Genomic DNA, 21,538 nt, shown 5'->3' on the forward strand with positions numbered 1-21,538 from the left:
GAAACTCTGTCACTATTATGGAAAGAGGTTCCAGAACCATCTTTCCTACAGTACGAAATGTAAGAACAGGAAACTACGATAGTAGTATTTCTCCGTTATTAACGTTTCACGGAATTCTGTAACCCGGTAGTGGTTTCCTTTTCCGTGTAGATACGTTTAAAAATTTGGTCAAAAACGGTAAAAAATTTTGTAAAATCATTTTTCCCAAAGTAAGAAATTAAATAGATCAGAAAACATTCATGCCCTTGTAAATGATACTCGAAATCATTTACAGCAGCTCAGACGCTACTGTGTGAAATTCCACCAGATAACTAGGCTCTAGTACTCTTGAAAAGATTCTAAGTATAGAAGTTTAAATTTTCAGTCGACACCTCATTTGCTGTGCATGATACAGTTCGTTTTTATTTCCAATATTTGTTCACAAAGCTTCAAATACAACATATAGAGTGGTTAACCTGCCCCTGCAACCGCTAACGCTTTTAAATACAAGGTTTTCACATATTTCCCCACAAAGTATTAGTCGTACAGAAGAAATGAAAGGATATTTAACATTATTAAAAGTTTTATTGGCATGCGTTTCAGCTAGATGCTGTTTTTTTCGTGAATTATTAAAGAAAAAGATACAGAAGTGACCTTCAAACGCGTTTTTTTTCACTTTGGCTGTATATGAGTGCTATTCGCCACTAAGAAAACATCCCATCTGAAGTCAATTTCTTTCCACACTTAATTCGGAAATCTGGCGTCACTTCTGGAATTTCAGATTGTATGGCTTCAAGTGCAATCATTTCCGTAATGCTCTCCAAACAGTTGACTGAAGAACTCCAAGCTCTTGCGAGACACGATATGTTGATTTCCTGGAGACTGCGAATAAAACTCTCTCGATGACAGTCTCAGAAACTGGTTAGTGACCTGCAGATTTGTACTACGCATTCCACAACTAGTTTGAACGAAACTCTGGTGCCCGAAGTAAATTGTAGGCCGCTGGGTATTTCCTTAAGGTACTCGGTACGAAACTGTTACTAACTTGTTTCTTCCCTCCAACAGACGCAGCCAGCACTTCCAGGTCTTGCGAAGTCTGCCATTTTGATTTACAACTTTCTGTCGCTAGTAGTGGCGCCTGAGAGCTCTAATGTAAGGAATGTTTACTTTTCTTGTGATAGACGGATATTATGCCGATTGTTGATGTAATATACAATTGTAAATGTCGTGTGACTAGGTCCTCCCGTCGGGTAGACCGTTTGCCGGGTGCATGTCTTTCGATTTGACGCCACTTCGGTGCTTTGCGCGTCGATGGGGATGAAATGATGTTTATTAGAACAGCACGAAACCCAGTCCCAGAGCGAAGAAAATCTCCATCCCAGCCGGGAATCGAACCCCGGCCTTTAGGATTGACATTCAATCGCGCTGACCACTTTTTTTTTTTTTCGTCGTTGATCGTTGTATTTGGTCGATGCGTACGTCACATGACATCCGTTAAAGTTCGTTTCTTGATCCTTCCACTTATTTTTTTATTACAGAGGCCAACTAGCTCTCTGACCGAAAACGCTGAGGTACCGTGCCACTCAGCTACCGGGGACGGACGATTGTTGATGTATTAGGCATGGCTATTGTTCGTTTTGTTGTATACTACGTTTCGTAACTCGAAATAGCTAACTATTACAGAACTGGTAACTATCACGCAAAAAATGCATTGCTAAAGAAACAACCTTAGCACAACACTAACACTCAATACAGGAACTGGCTTGTTATATCTACCGCTGTAAAACCCTATACACAGTTACACAATACTAGTGCTTTAATTGGAGTACGTAGTGACCCGTCACTCATCCCTTCCAAAGGGATACGAAATATGCTACACTGCCTACTGGTAACGAAGATGGATACAACAGACCATCTTCCCTGATACTCGGTTCGAGGAGTTTTCAGCTAAAACTGTACTAGCATTGTGTGTGCTTCAAAGAATTGGACTAGGTCGCTAATTTTGTCAGTGATTCATCAGTAGAACTATTAGAATATTTGCACAGCAGTCAATAGGAATGTACATACGGGAAGGAAATGATGAACACTTATTTTGTCCATCCACCGTAACTCTATTCATGTGGTAAATTTGTGGCCAAACTGCTGAGGTCATCGGTCCCTGAGCTTACACACTAATAAATCTAGCTTAAACTAACTTAAGCTAAGGACGGCACACATACCCAGGCCCGAGGGGGGATTCGAACCTCCGACGGGGGATCTATTTATGTGTACAGTACTCCAAGGTAGTCGTTCCAAACTAAAGAATCGAATGGACACCATCAGCTTACAACACTAGATGAAAAAGTTTGAATCCTGTCACGTCGTTTATCTACCCACAACCACAGTCCACTCACATTAATGGGACCAGCGCCTATGTTCGACGTCAGCATGCACTTATCAGTCACAGAAAGCAGGTGACAGCACTAGCAGTGAAGGAGTACGAAGTGTGTCGGGGGAGGGGCATGCGGAAAACAGTGCAGTCGTTGTCCTAATGCGGAAACTGATCAATTTATCTGACTTTCAAAAGGCTATGATCATCGGCTTTCAGGCTAAGGGTGGAAGCATATCCGTAATGACTAAGTATGTCGCCGTGGTTCAAGTATACCGTGCATGGCAGAAGGGCGCGATCCAAAAGCGAGTCAACTGTGGTGCACCACAGGCCACGGATGACGAGGCTGAATGGCGGCTGCGGAGATACGCACGGGCGAGTACAAGTGCAACAGCTGAGTAACTGACTGCTCAGATGAACTAGGAGCTAGCAGCGGCGTCTCCTCAAAGACTGTTCAGTGAACGCTGGTGCATATGGACCTCTGCAGCAGGCTTCTGGTTCATGCACCCATGTTGATTGCAGTTCGTCGGCGACGAAGCCTGGAATTTGCACGACAACAGAGGAGTTATACGTTCACTGGGTGCCTACAAGATCATTTTCGGGCGATTCACATGTACGACTTGAAACGTTTGAAATCAAACATCCTGCATCAATCGAGAGATAGTTTTGGTTTGAGGAATGTTTTCGTGGCATTCACTGTGTGATCTCGTTGTTATGGAAGGCACAATGGATCAACACAAGTATGTATCTATTCTTGGGGGCCACGTCCATTCCTGTATGCAGTTGGTCTCCTCGGCACAACGGCATCTAACAGCAGAAAAATGCAACCCGTCACACAGCTCGAAGTGTACGTGCGTGGTTCTAAAAACACTAGCATGAGTTTAAAGTTCTCACCTGCCCATAAAACTCCCTTATTTAACCCCAATCGAGAACGTGGGACCATCGGGCTGTTCGCTCCATGGATCCTCAACCGAGAAACCTAGGGCAGACAGTCACAGCACTGGAATCGACGTGGCCTGTTGGTATCTTGCAGAATCTCATTCGCTCTCTTTTTGGACCTCTTGCATCGATCCGCGCTGCAGAAGTTGGTTATCCTGGATTTTTACAGGTGGGCACATTAATGTGACTGGACAGTGTATAATACTGAAGTGAAACGTAACGCACGTGTGAAATCAGTAATTCTATCAGAAAATTGAAAACATATTTGTTGGAAGACTCTTGAGGAAATCGAATGTCATACTCCACTGGTCGTTATACAATCAGCATGATGGATAAGATTGGATCGTAACAGATCGGTGTGTAAGAGAGGTGTTAATGGCACTGAAACAGAAATCTTCAGAAGACTAACAAAACAGTTCTCACTGCTTAGTAAATTAGAGACGTGATATTTGAGACAAGGTACGTAACAAACATTGCCACGCACCACAGTGTAATACTCGCAACGATCAAGGGAATAAACTCGTGTTGCGTAAGGAGGAATACTGCCAGACACTTCTTCTTCGATTTGTATTTTAAAGTGCTAGCTAGGGGCTCATACTCGTGAGAACTACCCTTAACCATGCACTTAAGAGTGGTCCGCGAAGTAAATCGCGTGATTTTACTACGAGCCGTTAGCGGCATATTCTCTAATGTTTTTGCTGATCTTTGCCATTACCAGTTTTAAATTTTCATATGTAGTAGTCAGACCAAACAAGATCAACCCATCAAGTGATGCATTAACGCTTACTCGTAAACGTGAAAAGTATTTTAATTGGAATTATGTACTCTCATTTGGTAGGAACGTCCCGTAGTAGTCTAGAATGATATTCCGCTTAACGATAGGTCATAAGTAAGGCAGCTAAATCTGTAGAATAACCAGTAAACCAGGAGCTTCTGAGGAGGGCTGCTGTGAAGCGGCAGTTTGCAGACCACCCGCGCAGGCCAGAAAGACCAAGTCAGGCCCTTAACGATGCATTAGAGACTGATCAATAGTGAGGCATGTAGGAAGAGTTCTAATACAGTGCGCGACACACTGACTTTCCAGACATTTTCGCGTAACAGTGGCGTGTTTCAGTTTCTTATCACTAACACGATAATACGCGTTGCATTTTACTTTCTTTTCCAATTTTTAGTGATTTCTAGTACATATACAAGTCCCATTTCGCTTCATGTGCTGGTGTCTTGTTTTGTTTACTATCCCCATGCAGCAGTGATACAAAGCAAGTGTTCACCTAATGAGTCACCAGTTTCCTCATCTCGAACGATTATAGTACGTATTTAACTGTAACGAATACTATTCAAGTACGAGAGTAACAACAACAACAGCGATAATAAAATAAACATTAACGGTACAAGACGTGCTTGTATAATGCAACAAGCAACACGCTCGCTTGAAAGACAGTGAATTGAACCAGGCCGGTATCGAACGCTCGTGACGGTTTACCGACCATGGGCAGCTTGCCTGAATGTGGTTTCAAGATGGTTTACCAAGCCCATTTGGACAAATGCTGGGTTGATCCCCAAATAATGCCTCAGAGATGTCTCTACCCTATGCAACATCTCGTCATCATAATCGCGCCGCATCCTGTGTAAACAGATAGCGGAGCATTTTGACCCCTGACCATCTGATTACAATGGCACAAATGCCTCGTCAGTGAGCAACACCATTGCTGAAACTCGGCTTGCTTCGGCAAAATCATGGCAAATGGAATATGCGGCATCTGGGATGTCTGCTCATCAACAAGCTCACCATAACGCGTATAAATGCTGACTGTCCAACCGACGAGTGACGAAGTGGCATCGAATCAGTAACTAATGCGGAGCCGGTTACATGAGGCATGACGCTCATCCTATCCCCTATACCAATTTGCTGGAGCAATTACAGCAGTTCGTCCGTCACCCTACTGGAGAGGATACCCGAGAATCAAGGTGCTGCGCCAATGGGCAGACTGTCGAACTGAGATCCTACCAACGCCGATTCACTCAGCATCCACCGACGCCAGACGTAACCAGTCAGATGAGAGATCCGTTCATAATGGGCTACTCCCAATCTCAACGCATGTCACGGAGACCGCCAGTACTCCTTTCCAGCGGGCCGCTACGCCAGAAGTTTCAGCAGGGAGGAGGAGTATGCGAAATGGAATGACATCTGGATCCCGACGCTGAACAAGTCTTCCACATGGGGTGACAGGAAGAGCGGACAACGTCAATCGACAACGGCCAATTGCGCTAGCGTATTCGAAGCATGAGACGTCACTGCACAGGAGCACGCGGAAGCGAAATTTTACTGCCGCAGACAGTGGCAGGCTAGGGTGTGAATCGAATACTCGAAGAAGCTACGATCCCCCTTGAAAATGTCCACCGCAGGTGGGAACGAAACGTTGGGCTTCCATTCGACACAGCGTAATAGCCCGGAACTTTTGATTGATTGCGACATTTCTGGCTATGAAAGTTTATATTTTACGGTTATTGACTGGATTTGCCTACAGTGAATACGATACACGTACAGTTATAATAGGATAAAATACAGAAACTTTACACGATTCATAGGCAGATAGCGCATACGAAGCTTTTCCCTCAAGTTACCTCGACGACTGTACCTTTACGACGAGCATCCGCCCATGAATACACCCACCACGAGTAACATAAAATCTGCCAAATCCTAAAAACGGAACCCTATACTATAAGGGATCAACGCTAGGGAAAGACTGATTAAGAGCATATTCGTGGCTAGGTGTAACAGACAAAATCAAGAAATCGGAATGAAGTGAACAAATCTTAATTTCACGGAAAGAACATCTGTCTTCTTTGACTTTACTTCGTCGCGAATGTTCTTACATGATTACCATTATAATTATCTTTTTCTGAAGAGAAATTTTTCTAAGTAACGATAAGAATTCTCTGAGCCCTAAAAATAAGTGACAATGTCGTCTGCCGCGTTAACAGTTTCGCTAACACTGCTGCTCGACGATTGGCACTCGAAAGTGGTATTCAGCAAAATAGTAAAAACTTAGATTCTCTGTACATCGAAAACGCTGCCCAAGTAGTATTTGCTACATCTAACTATGGATTAAAGCCGTGGGAAAAATGAGCAGAAGCGCTGACGTGTCGGGAATATACAATCCTGGAAATTGAAATAAGAACACCGTGAATTCATTGTCCCAGGAAGGGGAAACTTTATTGACACATTCCTGGGGTCAGATACATCACATGATCACACTGACAGAACCACAGGCACATAGACACAGGCAACAGAGCATGCACAATGTCGGCACTAGTACAGTGTACATCCACCTTTCGCAGCAATGCAGGCTGCTATTCTCCCATGGAGACGATCGTAGAGATGCTGTAGTCCTGTGGAACGGCTTGCCATGCCATTTCCACCTGGCGCCTCAGTTGGACCAGCGTTCGTGCTGGACGTGCAGACCGCGTGAGACGACGCTTCATCCAGTCCCAAACATGCTCAATGGGGGACAGATCGCAGATCTTGCTGGCCAGGGTAGTTGACTTACACCTTCTAGAGCACGTTGGGTGGCACGGGATACATGCGGACGTGCATTGTCCTGTTGGAACAGCAAGTTCCCTTGCCGGTCTAGGAATGGTAGAACGATGGGTTCGATGACGGTTTGGATGTACCGTGCACTATTCAGTGTCCCCTCGACGATCACCAGTGGTGTACGACCAGTGTAGGAGATCGCTCCCCACACCATGATGCCGGGTGTTGGCCCTGTGTGCCTCGGTCGTATGCAGTCCTGATTGTGGCGCTCACCTGCACGGCGCCAAACACGCATACGACCATCATTGGCACCAAGGCAGAAGCGACTCTCATCGCTGAAGACGACACGTCTCCATTCGTCCCTCCATTCACGCCTGTCGCGACACCACTGGAGGCGGGCTGCACGATGTTGGGGCGTGAGCGGAAGACGGCCTAACGGTGTGCGGAACCGTAGCCCAGCTTCATGGAGACGGTTGCGAATGGTCCTCGCCGATACCCCAGGAGCAACAGTGTCCCTAATTTGCTGGGAAGTGGCGGTGCGGTCCCCTACGGCACTGCGTAGGATCCTACGGTCTTGGCGTGCATCCGTGCGTCGCTGCGGTCCGGTCCCAGGTCGACGGGCACGTGCACCTTCCGCCGACCACTGGCGACAACATGGATGTACTGTGGAGACCTCACGCCCCACGTGTTGAGCAATTCGGCGGTACGTCCACCCGGCCTCCCGCATGCCCACTATACGCCCTCGCTCAAAGTCCGTCAACTGCACATACGGTTCACGTCCACGCTGTCGCGGCATGCTACCAGTGTTAAAGACTGCGATGGAGCTCCGTATGCCACGGCAAACTGGCTGACACTGACGGCGGCGGTGCACAAATGCTGCGCAGCTAGCGCCATTCGACGGCCAACACCGCGGTTCCTGGTGTGTCCGCTGTGCCGTGCGTGTGATCATTGCTTGTACAGCCCTCTCGCAGTGTCCGGAGCAAGTATGGTGGGTCTGACACACCGGTGTCAATGTGTTCTTTTTTCCATTTCCAGGAGTGTAGTTCCTTGCCAGTCGCCACTGGAGTACTTTTTACTCTTCCTTCTTTTTTGACCCTGTTAACACATGTCGTCAGATCAAATTCTGCCCGAGATTACATCAGTATCGTTCTACAGAATGATCACTTGAAACTTCACTTTATTAATCACTTCGTTCCCAGAGAGGAAAAGATACCATGGTTTCCGTTGACACAAGGTACCACATGAAATACATAATAAGTAATATTTGTCCGACCTAATCCATTATTCACAGTATAAAAAGGAAATTGCATATGTCAGCGGAAATATCAGTGGAACAGCACCTGGCGACCCGTAGCAGAGACACCCCATGTGTATGGGGTACTCCATACTTTCAAATAGTTTGGCTCTTATCTTCAATGCCAACGAACTATAAGGCAGTCGTGGCTATGTAACAGTCAAAAGCCTCCAACTATTAGAATTTCTTTATTTAGTATGTTAATATTACACACGTTTTTAGAGTCGTAAATTTATTACAAGTAACCTCGCCATTGTCCATCTAATGGACTCCTCTATCAAGCGGTGTAGTAAACAGCGGCTGGCACTGAGAAGGTCATTTAAAATGATAGTCAAATTCGCTACACCCGTATAGTTTCGTTTTAAAATGGGATAAGATTATGGAAATTCGGATCTTAAGTGCCTTCAGTTGTTTTTACACAGCACATGAATTAGTGACTGGTAAGGTTAGACAGCATGTGAACCGCTTACATGGCGCTGAATCATTCGAATCAGAATATAGTGATAAGACTTTGCAGATCTACAGGGGGAACCACTACTCCACAGACACGAAGTGGGGCAGTTGGGGTCTACTTATGATTTTGTCATAGGGTACACGCAGGCATCGTTGATTCATTACAGAGTATGCTGTAGATATGATTCACTCTGATTATTACCAAAAACACTCTTGTTTCTTTGAAAATACCTTAGTAATAGTCAAATAAACTATAATATGCAATCACCAGAACATACGACTAAAAATCCAGAGTTATGCAACAATGAATCGATACAAAATACTGAGATGTGCTTGCCGTCCCTGCAATTTAACCTGGCGGCTTAGTGCCGCACTTGCAGTTCATTTAATGAATCCATGTACGAAATGTATATTGGCCAACTCTTCATCGGTAAACAAACTCCTGCCGCCTTCTATCAGTGCAAACGTTCTACTAACACTGCTCAAAAAAAAACACGACACAGAACCGTGCACTACGTAAAGCCAGTTTGTGAGTGAAATGGCACTATGGTGATCTGTTCCATTGTTTGGTCACTACTTCAAGCCTTGGATGTTTAGCGGAGTGTGCTCTGATATGAAACTTCCTGGGAGATTAAAACTGTATGCCGGACCGAGATTCGAACTCTGGAAGTTTCTTTGGAGATGTTTCTACACTTTGATAAAGAAAGTCACACAGGAGACGAAAAACACGCAGGAGAAAAATATCAGAAATTTTTTTCTATTACATTTGCGTATAGAGCGAGAGAAAACCGACTGTCTCTACGCCACGCTACGCACCCGAATCTGTTTTGTCGTTTTCCTGTTATCCCAGCGCGCCATATTCAGTGAAGGAAATTGCTACACTACTGGCCATTGAAATTGCTACACCAAGAAGAAATGCAGATGATAATCGGGTACGCATTGGACAAATATAATAGAACTGATATGTGAATACATTTTCACGCAATTTGGGTGCATATATCCTGAGAAATCAGTACCCAGGACAAACACCTCTGGCCGTAGTAACAGCCTTCATACGCCTAGGCATTGAGTCAAACAGAGATTGAATGGCGTGTACAGGTACAGCTGCCCATGCTGCTTCAACACGATACCACAGTTCATCAAGAGTAGTGACACGTATTGTGACGAGCCAGTTGCACGGCCACCATTGACCAGACGTTTTCAGTTGGTGACAGATCTGGAGAATGTGCCGACCAGGGGAGCAGTCGAACATTTTCTGTATCCAGAAAGGCCCGTACAGTACCTGCAACATGAGGTCGTGCATTATCCTGCTGATATGTAGGGTTTCGCAGGGACCGAATGAAGGGTAAAGCCCCGGGTCGTAACATATATGAAATGTAACGTCCACTGGTCAAAGTGCCGTCAGTGCGAAGAAGAGGTGACCGAGACGTGTAACCAATGGAACCCCATACCATCACGCCGGATGGTTCGCCAATATGGCGATGACGAATACACGCTTCCAATGTACGTTCACCGCGATGTCGCCAAAAACGGATGCGACCATCATGATGCTGTAAACAGAACCTGGATTCATCCGAAAAAATGACGTTTTGCCATTCGTGCACCCAGGTTCGTTGTGAGTACACCATCGCAGGCGCTCCTGTCTGTGATGCAGCGTCAAGGGTAACCGCAGCCATGGTCTCCGAGCTGATAGCCCATGATGCAGCAAACGTCGTCGAACTCTTCGTGCAGATGGTTGTTGTCTTGCAAACGTCCCCATCTGTTGACTCAGGGATCGAGACGTGGCTGCACGATCCGTTACTGCTACGCAGACAAAATGCCTGTCGTCTCGACTGCTAGTGATACGAGGCCGTTGGGATCCAGCACGGCGTTCCGTATTAGCCTCCTGGACCCAACGATTCCATATTCTGCTAGCAGTCATTGGATATCGGCCAACGCGAGCAGCAGTGTCTCGATACGATAAACCACAATGGCGATAGGCTACAATCCGACCTTTATCAAAGTCGGAAACGTGATGGTACGCAATTCTGATACTTACACGAGGCATAACAACAACGTTTCACCAGGCAACACCGGTCAACTGCTGTTTGTGTATGAGAAATAGGTTGGAAACTTCCCTCATGTCAGCACGTTGTAGGTGTTGCCACCGGCGCCAACCTTGTGTGAATGCTCTGAAAATCTAATCATTTGCATATCACAGCATCTTCTTCGGTTAAATTTCGCGTCTGTTGCTCGTCATCTTCATGGTGTAGCAATTTTAATGGCCAGTAGTGTATAGAATCTTTCTCAAATACTGGATCTATATATTTACCTTATAGTCTTTCGCCCCAACAATGTCGCCTTTTTCCCAGGTACTCTCATCAGATTTCCAAAAGCATTTCTGTTTCACTTTCTCAAGGTCATTTCTTACCTATTATGATTTTAAGAGTGCATGTTTATGTGTCGATGTCTGTTACTGTGCGTACTTAACAAGGATGTAAACTGTGTCCCGCTTCTCAAGAATTAGTATTACTACCATCTTGTATAGGATTTCCGCTGTCCACATGCCTCCCATATCCGCATCCAGTGACGACTGTGGGATGAGGATGACACGGCGGCCGATCGGTACCGTTAGTCCTTCATGGTCTTTTCTGGAGGAGTTTTAGTTTGAGACACGCTTTCCTTCAGTCCGACCCATAAACGTAACTGTAAGTTTTCCGATCGCGCTGACCTCTACCTGCACTTTATGGTCAACCACTTTATATCATTTTGTAAAAATTAATTTTTAATGTTGACACCAGATGGCAGTTATAAGAGTCGAGGGGCATGAAAGGGAAGCAGTGGTTGGGAAAGGAGTGAGACAGGGTTGTAGCCTCTCCCCGATGTTATTCAATCTGTATATTGAGCAAGCAGTAAAGGAAACAAAAGAAAAATTCGGAGTAGGTATTAAAATTCATGGAGAAGAAGTAAAACCTTTGAGGTTCGCCGATGACATTGTAATTCTGTCAGAGACAGCAAAGGACTTGGAAGAGCAGTTGAACGGAATGGACAGTGTCTTGAAAGGAGGATATAAGATGAACATCAACAAAAGCAAAACGAGGATAATGGAATGTAGTCAAATTAAATCGGGTGATGCTGAGGGGATTAGATTAGGAAATGAGACACTTAAAGTAGTAAAGGAGTTTTGCTATTTAGGGAGTGAAATAACTGATGATGGTCGAAGTAGAGAGGATATAAAGTGTAGACTGGCAATGGCAAGGAAATCGTTTCTGAAGAAGAGAAATTTGTTAACACCGAGTATAGATTTAAGTGTCAGGAAGTCGTTTCTGAAAGTATTTGTATGGAGTGTAGCCATGTATGGAAGTGAAACATGGACGGTAAATAGTTTGGACAAGAAGAGAATAGAAGCTTTCGAAATGTGGTGCTACAGAAGAATGCTGAAGATAAGGTGGGTAGATCACGTAACTAATGAGGAGGTATTGAATAGGATTGGGGAGAAGAGAAGTTTGTGGCACAACTTGACTAGAAGAAGGGATCGGTTGGTAGGACATGTTTTGAGGCATCAAGGGATCACAAATTTAGCATTGGAGGGCAGCGTGGAGGGTAAAAATCGTAGAGGGAGACCAAGAGATGAATACACTAAGCAGATTCAGAAGGATGTAGGTTGCAGTAGGTACTGGGAGATGAAGAAGCTTGCACAGGATAGAGTAGCATGGAGAGCTGCATCAAACCAGTCTCAGGACTGAAGACCACAACAACAAACTGGTGTGACGGGTTCTGTAACTGCATGTGCCTAGTAGAAAGCAAATTTAAGATGAACCCTACCTGCCTCAGTGAGCTATTAGGCTAATTGTGTGATAGATAGGAAAATAATGGCCATTAGTTGTACCTGCGAAATTTTGCTTCGTGTACTACCAATGATATTTTATAATGTGTAACAGCCGGCAAAGATTGCTACCACTATGATTTTGAAAATATAATGGACGAATTTAAGAAATAATTACAACTTCCATTATTCAAACATATTGATATGTTTACTAATGCAAAGCTTCTGAATTTTAGTAGGTTTGGCCGGCCGGAATGACCGAGCGGTTCTATGCGCTACAGTCTTGGGACCGCGCGACCGCTGCGGTCGCAGGTTCGAATCTTGCCTCGGCGATGGATGTGTGTGATGTCCTCAGGTTAGTTAGGTTTAAGTAGTTCTATGTTCTAGGGGACTGATGACCTCAGCAGTTAAGTCCCATAGTGCTCAGAGCCTTTAAGTAGGTTTGTAATTGGTGGAATATAGAAAGATTTACCTCGAGCACTGTTCCAAGCTTCTCGACGACGAACACGAGTGCCACGCATATGACGCCCACTGCCAGCACTATGCCCTGCATGATGAAGTTCACCTTCTCGTCTGATATCTTGTCAGACACACGCGGCAGCACGAAGTCTTCGTAAATGGTACCGGACAGGGAGTTGAGAGACCCAGACATGGAGCTAGAACAGATAAAGAACTGAAACAGTCAACCCAGTCAAGCTTATTAGAACTTACACTTGTCAGAGACAGTGCCAAATAAAGTATGGCCTTACCTACAAGCAGTTAGAAAATTGTCGAATAGTTCCAAAAAAAAAAAAAGTTCTGCCTTTTCTACATCTTGTGTCAGTGCATAAATAGAACCACTGAAACGTTATAATAAAAATATTATAGTTTTTAAAGGACTCGTACCTCATCATTTACTACATTAACTCTAACGAAGGAAGGTGTTTATTGTAACAGGCTTTACAACCCAAACCATTAATTTGGTATCATTTTGTTCTAGAGAGGCTAACTCGTATTTGACAAAAGCATATAACGCTATGACTACACAAAGTCGCCGAAAGTGAATAGGAATTACGAACCGAATATTTTACAGAAGGAAAAGTATTGTCTGTGGTCTATTAAATAAAAAAAGGAATCGATTATCAAATAGGTTTGTACTGTATGTTGCTCTGTATGGTGCCGAAATGTGGACACTGTGCTGGAGAGAAGAGAAAAGTGTACAATCTTTCGAGATTTGGAGAAGAATGGAAGATATGAAATGAACATAAAAAACAGGGAAATATATTCTGTTACACGGGATGAGAGAGAAAAAACAAATATTGTATCAGTTAATAGAAATAGCCGGCCGAAGTGGCCATGCGGTTCTAGGCGCTGCAGTCTGGAGCCGAGCGACCGCTACTGTCGCAGGTTCGAATCCTGCCTCGGGCATGAATGTGTGTGATGTCCTTAGGTTAGTTAGGTTTAATTAGTTCTAAGTTCTAGGCGACTGATGACCTCAGAAGTTAAGTCGCATAGTGCTCAGAGCCAGAGCCAATAGAAACAAAAAGAACTGTCCGGCAATGGGTGAGAAGAGGATACATAATAAAGGATGTTCGAAATGAAACGATGGCTGGGCAGAGGACCAGCGGAAGAAGAAGATCCAGCAGCAAGAATGGATAACCATACTTAGTTACAGAAAGAATGGCGGATAACTGGAGAATTGGAGAATACTGAACTTTCATTGATGCACCTGAGTATGGACAGAACAAATCACCATCACTAACAGTAATATTCCTTCTTATAGTAACTTAGAAAACTAAATATATCAGTTGCGTTATCTGTTACAGTAATCAGGAAATTTAACCCATTTCTTCCTAGTTTGACCGCTATACAGCACCAAGTTTAACTTCAAAAACAGAAACAAAATTAGCTTATACAAACTCATCATGCATTTCTTAATGAACATTCACAAGTTATCTTTCAATGTTTTTTATTGTTTTTTTTTCTTTTTTTACAAATAGTCTGACACTTCCTGAAAAAAGTAAATTACTGAAGACCACTGGGAAGAAATGGCTAAATCCAGTCCTTTTCATGGAAGAAATTATAATATACTTTTGTACCAGAAGTGACGGTATCATTTTCGGAGCTCTGTGATAAGATAGTTGAAACCAATTTTCCTTGTCAAACATCTCATTTGGTATCAGGAATCTAAAACATTCCCTAGCATAAGTTGAAGTTAGATTTCGTTAGTTAACCTCGAAGAATTTATGTGTTTGTTACAGATGTCTGTCGTATCTGCAGTCATTTCTGCAGCTGTGTGCATATTATTGATTTGAAATCACTGTTCCTCATTACAGATAGTGAATCCTAATAATATGTGTGCGGAATGTCACATTTAGGAAAAACCGATAGACTGAATGAAGTTTCATCTTTGATGTAGGTATCTCAAATTCTGTTGGAGATCTAATCTATTTCTGAACTTGTCTCTCGGTTTCTTGTAGCTACTGATCAAATATGAGACTCGAGTCACGTTGGTGTTTTAGCTCCACTGCCACTAAAAAAATGCGCTGTTAAATGACAATGCAAAAAATATGTTCTGAACGATAATATTTCGTTAAAAAATTGATTGGCACTGATCCTGTTCTTCCCGCAGTAATCATTTACCGTGTATGTCTCTAATGACATACGTAAATCGCTGTAATTTTTTGCCATAATTTTCGTCAGGGATTTTAATCTTTCACAAGTTGTGTTTACGTTGAAACGTTAGGATGATGAAAGGACCGGAGAAATATGTGAGGAATTCTTTTAGTGCAGATAATTTTTTGTGTAAATGTTGACGTAATTCTGTCAGAAAATGTTGTCGATGTTCAGACTGCATCAGCTCCAGCTCCAGCTTCTTCGTCAGAAGGTGGCTGTTTGTTGGGAGAAATGTCTGCCTCCTATATACAGGCGTTTAGATTTTTCGTTGGTCGTGTCACGTCGCATGGGTTCAGACTTCTATTGACATGCAGACATCACCTGCTGGGCATGTCAATTGCATTTCTTGCAATTAGTTAATCTGGTAAAATACGACTAACATCTCAAAGAACGAACTGAGTGCTCAACCCTTAAGAATCCGAAATTTTAGTGGAAAGTGGAAACTGACAGAGGCCAATTCCAGATTTTAAAATGGGAATATGGAAAAAAGCAAGGGTTATTATTGTATTCGGGAGAAAGGTATTCTGACGAATCGAATTTTCAAATATGTGTTGGTGTTTCTGATCGGACAGTAGAAAAATTTATGATATTTAAAACAAAACTAATCATCCAGTTTATTAACTATTGTTAAGTACACTATTGCAGAACTGATAGATGCTTAAAATGCTTTCCGGCCATTTCTAAGCACAGCGCCAATTTTCATACCCAGTAACTCCAATAATTTTCGAGACTGGGTTAGCAAAAAATAGAGAAACGTTAATATTGTGGTTTTGACAATTGAATTGTCTACGTAGTTTCCTCCACACATAAACATATAAAACAGAACGTTCATACAACGATGCGAAACTGTTATAAAAGCCCTCCTTTGGGATAACAAGTGTGTTTGCGTGGTCATCCTGTGCAGCAAGAGCAGAAATACCTGCTCTGTAAATAAAACCGTCGTTTTTTGCTGCAACTGAATTTATTTTTCCCTGGCACGTTTCTCCTTTTTCGTGCTCTAAGGCATTTTAAGTGAGACGGTTTGCTGTGATCTTCATTTCCTGCCATCTGGAGCCGGCCGGAGTGGCCGAGCGGTTCTAAGCGCTTCAGTGTGGAACCGCGCGACCGCAACGGTCGCAGGTTCGAATCCTGCCACGGGCATGGATGGTGTGATGTCCTTACGTTAGTTAGCTTTAAGTAGTTCTAAGTTCTAGGGGACTGATGACCTCAGATGTTAAGTCCCATAGTGCTCAGAGCCATTTTAACCATTTGAACCCATCTGGTTCGGAGCTCGCACTACTACTTTACCGGTATTTCCGAAACATAAGCACAATTTTGTATTGCGAACTTTTTCACACTGTTCACCATGTTTCTCCTTCTGTTTTGTGTGGTGTACTATTACTCTTTTGCCACTAGATATAGCTATTTGTTCGAACACTGTGCTCTTAACAACGTAAATATTGTAACTTCATTATGTGTAACAGTACACCACACAAAAAAGGAGAAACATGGTGAACAGTGTGAAAAAGTTCGCAATACAAAGTTATGCTTATGTTTCGGAGATAAAGTAGTAGTGCGACCTTCGGACCAGATTGGAGGAAACGCAGATCACAGCAAACTGTCCCACTGAAGATGCCTTAGAGCAAGAAAAAGGAGAAACGCAATGGGGAGAAATGAATTCAGTTGCAGCAAGAAAAGGCGGTTTTATTTACATAACAAGTAATTCTTTGGGATGTTTCTCAAGTTGAGTATCTGTTATGTCATCAAGACTTTTCATCCGAATTTATGCTGTTTGACGTTTGTGGTAGGTTCGTACTGATAACGCCATGTCTCGTCACCCCTCATGCTTTTTTCCAGAAATTATTGTCTACGTTTAGCATTTCAATGAAGTTGCAGTAGACGTCCATGCGTCCTTGTTTTTGTTCGGGCATCAAGGTGTGCGGGACAAACTTTGCACACACTTCTCTCTTCTTCGAAATATTGATTTAGAGATGTCACTAAATTGCGGATATGACATAGTGAATGCAACATATTGCCGTCGCACGTCCACTACCTGACACTTCATACTTACAACTGACAGGTCACATGCGCACCTGTTACTTACAGTTGTTGATTGGAATTAGTTAAAGTTACTTATGTCCCAGGAATAAAATCAGTCGTGGCACTTATTGGATGGATGGCGTAAACTTGAGTACTCCAGAAACATCTCTCTTGCTTACATCCAGCGGCTCAGTTCTTAGATCCAGCGCCGAGCGGTTCTAGGCGCTTCAGTCCTGAACCGCGCTGCTGATAAGGTCGCAGGTTCGAATCCTGCCTCGGGCATGGATGTGTGTGATGTCCTTAGGTTAGTTAGGTTTAAGTAGTTCTAAGTTCTAGGGGACTGATGACCTTAGAGGTTAAGTCCCATAGTGCTCATAGCCATATGAACCATTTTTAGATCCAGCATTCCACATCAGATCAAGCAGTAAAATAATTTTTGTGCGTATCATCTTTAAAGAATTTCCCGCTGCCTGCCCCTAGGATTAAGAAAAGCAAATCAGGAGTAGGAAAGTCAGTCATGGTGACCGTTTTTTCTAATCCACGAAAGAGGAAAATTTTGATTTCAAGCCTCTGATCATTACGCGCCACTGATGCTGGGCACCCTCATTGAGACATAATGAAAGCAGTTGTATCAGTGCAATATGTATTATCTTGGTCAGTACATGTTGCTGAATAACCTAAAATTAATTGGAATGAAACTGCAATAAAAAATTCTCCCTCTACCCACAATATTAAACAGTTGTATTAAAAAACCTCCATTAAGCTTACAAAATGCAGTGTCTCTTCTTAATTGTTGTTCAGTCCATTAATTCAAGGATCTTTTTTAAATCCTCATATCGAGGAACACGAGACCAAAAGCTTGCAGACAGAAGTGTTTTTCGTAATTCTATCTATTTTAAAATCTGAAAAATCTCGATTTTGCTTCGTCCAGTTTTCGTTAAATTACAGAAAACTAAGAGTTTACTGTTCAGTTCGCCCTTAGAGGTTTGGGTGCAACAGACTATAATTGAAAAATATCTGGCGCTCTGTTTTCGAACATAAGTGTACTAAACGCACACCATCGCGATGTTTGAATTAGTTTCGCAATTACTATAGTAGCTTACATGCTTTAAGATTATATAAATTTACCTTTTAAAGTAGAATAATCTCCTCTAAATGAACGTATATTTATCCATTCACAGTTTTAAAAGTTATGTTTCCTAAAAGCTTCGACATTTGAGTAACAAAATTTACTCATCTTGCACAAAAGCACGTTCACTCAGCTAGTAGAACAAAGTTATTGTGAGTCCTCAGTAGATGACAGTACTCAGCCTCCGCTCTAGCAAGAATGGTTTCCGAGAAACGTGCTCTGCGGAAACGTGGGCCGTGCTTCAACGTGACCTGGTGTCCCCTACTGATCAGTGAATTTTATTGGAACCGTTTATTGCCAGACTCGTGTTCCATTGCCGGATCGATGCAGATAAGAGTCGACAGCCTCTCTTTATCTTGTGAGATGGCGTTAAACTTCACAGTTGAAAAATGAGTAATGAATAGCTTCGTAGGTATCCATCCACACTGCACAACAGTATTATATGGTCACTTTTCTGAAACCCCGTCACTTTCACCCAAACAATAACTTCTAAATCTGACTGGAAGGTGCCGATGCTCTGTAAATGCGCATGAAAGTGGCGCCCTGCGACGTCATCTGCTGGTTGGGTGACACTTCAGGCTGTAGACATGTGCCAAAAAGAGGCTGGAGCTCAGAAGTCCATGTGAGGTTAACTTTATCACACTGGCACCACATTTCACCATAACTCTGCCAATCGCCATCGTGGTCTTGTCATACGATGAGAAGGTCGTTACAACTCCCCTTATCCACATCTCACTCCTCCTCTTGATGCCCAGTCGACGGAGGTCTAAACCGTGATGCCCAGCGTTGCAAATCACTCGGCTTTTTTATGGGTGGGAAACGTTACAGACACATTTCCGCTCGGAATCAAGACGAAAAGGCCTGACGAGTTGCATAATGTGCGCCAGTGAAACCACCCCTTCCACTGGGCTTTCATTTTCACACGTTTCGCTGGCGAAAACATTTTTTATCCGAATCCGATTAGGACGTTAATGCTTTTACATCCCTTCCTTTTACAGCTCTCCTCTTGTTTGTGCACGAGTGGGTACGACACCGACACATGCATAAATCAAACAGCGAAAGGCCCGTCTAATACCTCTAGTTCATCACTATCCTCGGTGCTAATTGCGCATCTTTCTTGGAGACTTCAAAAATAACTCTCTGCAGAGACATCCATCACCGATCACTATCCACCAGCAGGAGGCACCCTTTGGACATTCCTCACATCTCTCTTCCGGTTAGCAGGCGGTATTGTTGAAAGGGTGCCAGTCTCGCCAACGGGCAGGAATGGCGTATGGGTGACGTTATTAAAGTGCCCGACAAACATGCTCAGATGGTATCGAGGATTTGGCCGAATTTGGGCACGTTAGACGTACTCGCGTTTATTCACGTGGGGGAGGGGGGCAGAAGAGGGATGGAAATCGCAACACCCTTTTCGGTTTCGGATCCGTTCATATTTCGTCAAAGGGCTTTAATGGATCCATCCGGTACACCATTGCATAAATTGCGGCCACGCTAAAATCCCGAAGGGTGAGATTAAGTTTAATAGGCTTGCAGTCACACGATGTATTTAAGGAAGGGCTGATTTCTCCAGGAGGTGTCGGTACTGTCAAAGGTTGTCAAGAACGTCGTCCTGTTGTATATCAGACAGCAAACTGTCTTTTAGATCGAGAAATTTGGAAATGAACGCATGAAGGGAAGGCGTGCTTTCATTCATTCCCTTTGTGACATATTCTAATGTCTGATTCTGAACAGCGATATGTCCGAAATATTTTCTTGAACCACTCGTTAGAATACCACGTGATTACAATGCTGGATATGTGTAGCAGAGGTATCAGGAGGACTGGTGGTGCATCGCCGAGCCCGGGAGTGATGTCACAATGTGCCACGCTGTTGCCCCTCTACTGACGATTTTTTAGCCAGATTTCGAACTTTTGCTTCGAAGTGGGACTAAACGACAGGTTTTCGAAAAAGTGACCTTTCTCGCGCAGGTTAATTTTCAGGAAAATCCCATTGTCCGACCACTATAATTGGATATGTACATCGCTAACAGTGCAACTGACCACATTCAACTGACTTTTAGCAACTGCCTCCGATAATTGCGCAAACAAAACAGAAATACAGTTACAAGCCAATATGGAAGGGTAGCACATAAAATATAAGTCTCCAGTTTGCATGGACACAAATGAAGTTTATTGGGCCCGCATCTCGTGGTCGTGCGGTAGCGTTCTCGCTTCGCACGCCCGGGTTCCCGGGTTCGATTCCCGGCGGGGTCAGGGATTTTCTCTGCCTCGTGATGGCTGGGTGTTGTGTGATGTCCTTAGGTTAGTTAGGTTTAAGTAGTTCTAAGTTCTAGGGGACTGATGACCATAGATGTTAAGTCCCATAGTGCTCAGAGCCATTTTGAAGTTTATTGGAACGAAACAAGCCTAGACAAGTCCGTCATTTCTATTTAATGCCACCGCAACTTAGTCAGGGCGTCGAGCTCTGGGTCTCTCTCTCTTTTCGTGACGAGTCCACGCTCACGAATCCTCCAGACACGCGGAGAAAAACACTAAAATGCTAGATAGCGTTGCACACCTGTACCAAGGAACTCACTTCCGATTCTCTCTGTCTTTCGCACTGCATTACGTCATTTGAATGATCACGAACGGTAAGCTATTCCGGACTTCTTATGCACACAATGAAGACATCACCTCAATCCCAGAAGACATACAGTTCCTCAATCACACAAGGACTGCTAGTCAACCTTTCCCTTCGGTGGCCTCAGACTGGTCTATAAAATTACTCGATATATGAGCATCACATGTGTTAGGTACAGATATGCCACCTGTTAGTGAGATACGGACTCGAAGCCGTATTTTCTGCATATCGTGAACGATCGCATTAAGCGTTTCGGCTATGCATGCCTGCGTCCTGCACCTACCTAAACCTCCATATATCACGCTGTTTACATCCCTATTCCTTAGTGCGACATACAGAAGTCTACATCCCAATATCGAAGCGGAAGTTTGTGTCGCTCCGGAAGGCATGCAGGGATAGCCGAAATGCTTAAAGGGACCATTCGTGATAAGTAGTAAATCCGGTTTGCTATGTCACTAATAGGCGATACATCTAATCCTAAAGCAGCTGATGCAAAGATATTCCCATTCAGAAAATTAATTTCCGACTGCTGTCAATCGTCATTACTGTCTGTTCATACAAACATTCAACTAAACATTCATATAAAGCTTTCAACCAATCAGAATCGGGTGCAGAATGTAGGCATTCTCATTGGCCATTTTCTGTTGCCTCGCGGCAGGACGTTAAGCTCTTTTTCTATAATTCATAGCCGGCCGGTGTGGCCGTGCGGTTCTAGGCGCTACAGTTTGGAGCCGGGCGAC

The 21,538-nt window shown here is 43.6% G+C and overlaps 1 protein-coding gene across 2 annotated transcripts in view; it reads right to left on the minus strand.

The window, feature by feature from the left end:
- LOC126260855 (sodium-coupled monocarboxylate transporter 2-like) overlaps positions 1-21,538 on the minus strand; it is a 110,825-nt gene that overhangs the window by 21,035 nt on the left and 68,252 nt on the right. For both annotated transcript variants that reach the window (XM_049958267.1, XM_049958266.1), the window contains exon 9: positions 12,846-13,029. In XM_049958267.1, coding sequence (XP_049814224.1) covers positions 12,846-13,029 — 184 coding nt within the window. The remainder of the gene's footprint in view (positions 1-12,845; positions 13,030-21,538) is intronic.

This window comes from Schistocerca nitens, chromosome 5 (genome assembly GCF_023898315.1).
Source record: "Schistocerca nitens isolate TAMUIC-IGC-003100 chromosome 5, iqSchNite1.1, whole genome shotgun sequence".
Classification (NCBI taxonomy): Eukaryota; Metazoa; Arthropoda; class Insecta; order Orthoptera; family Acrididae; genus Schistocerca; species Schistocerca nitens.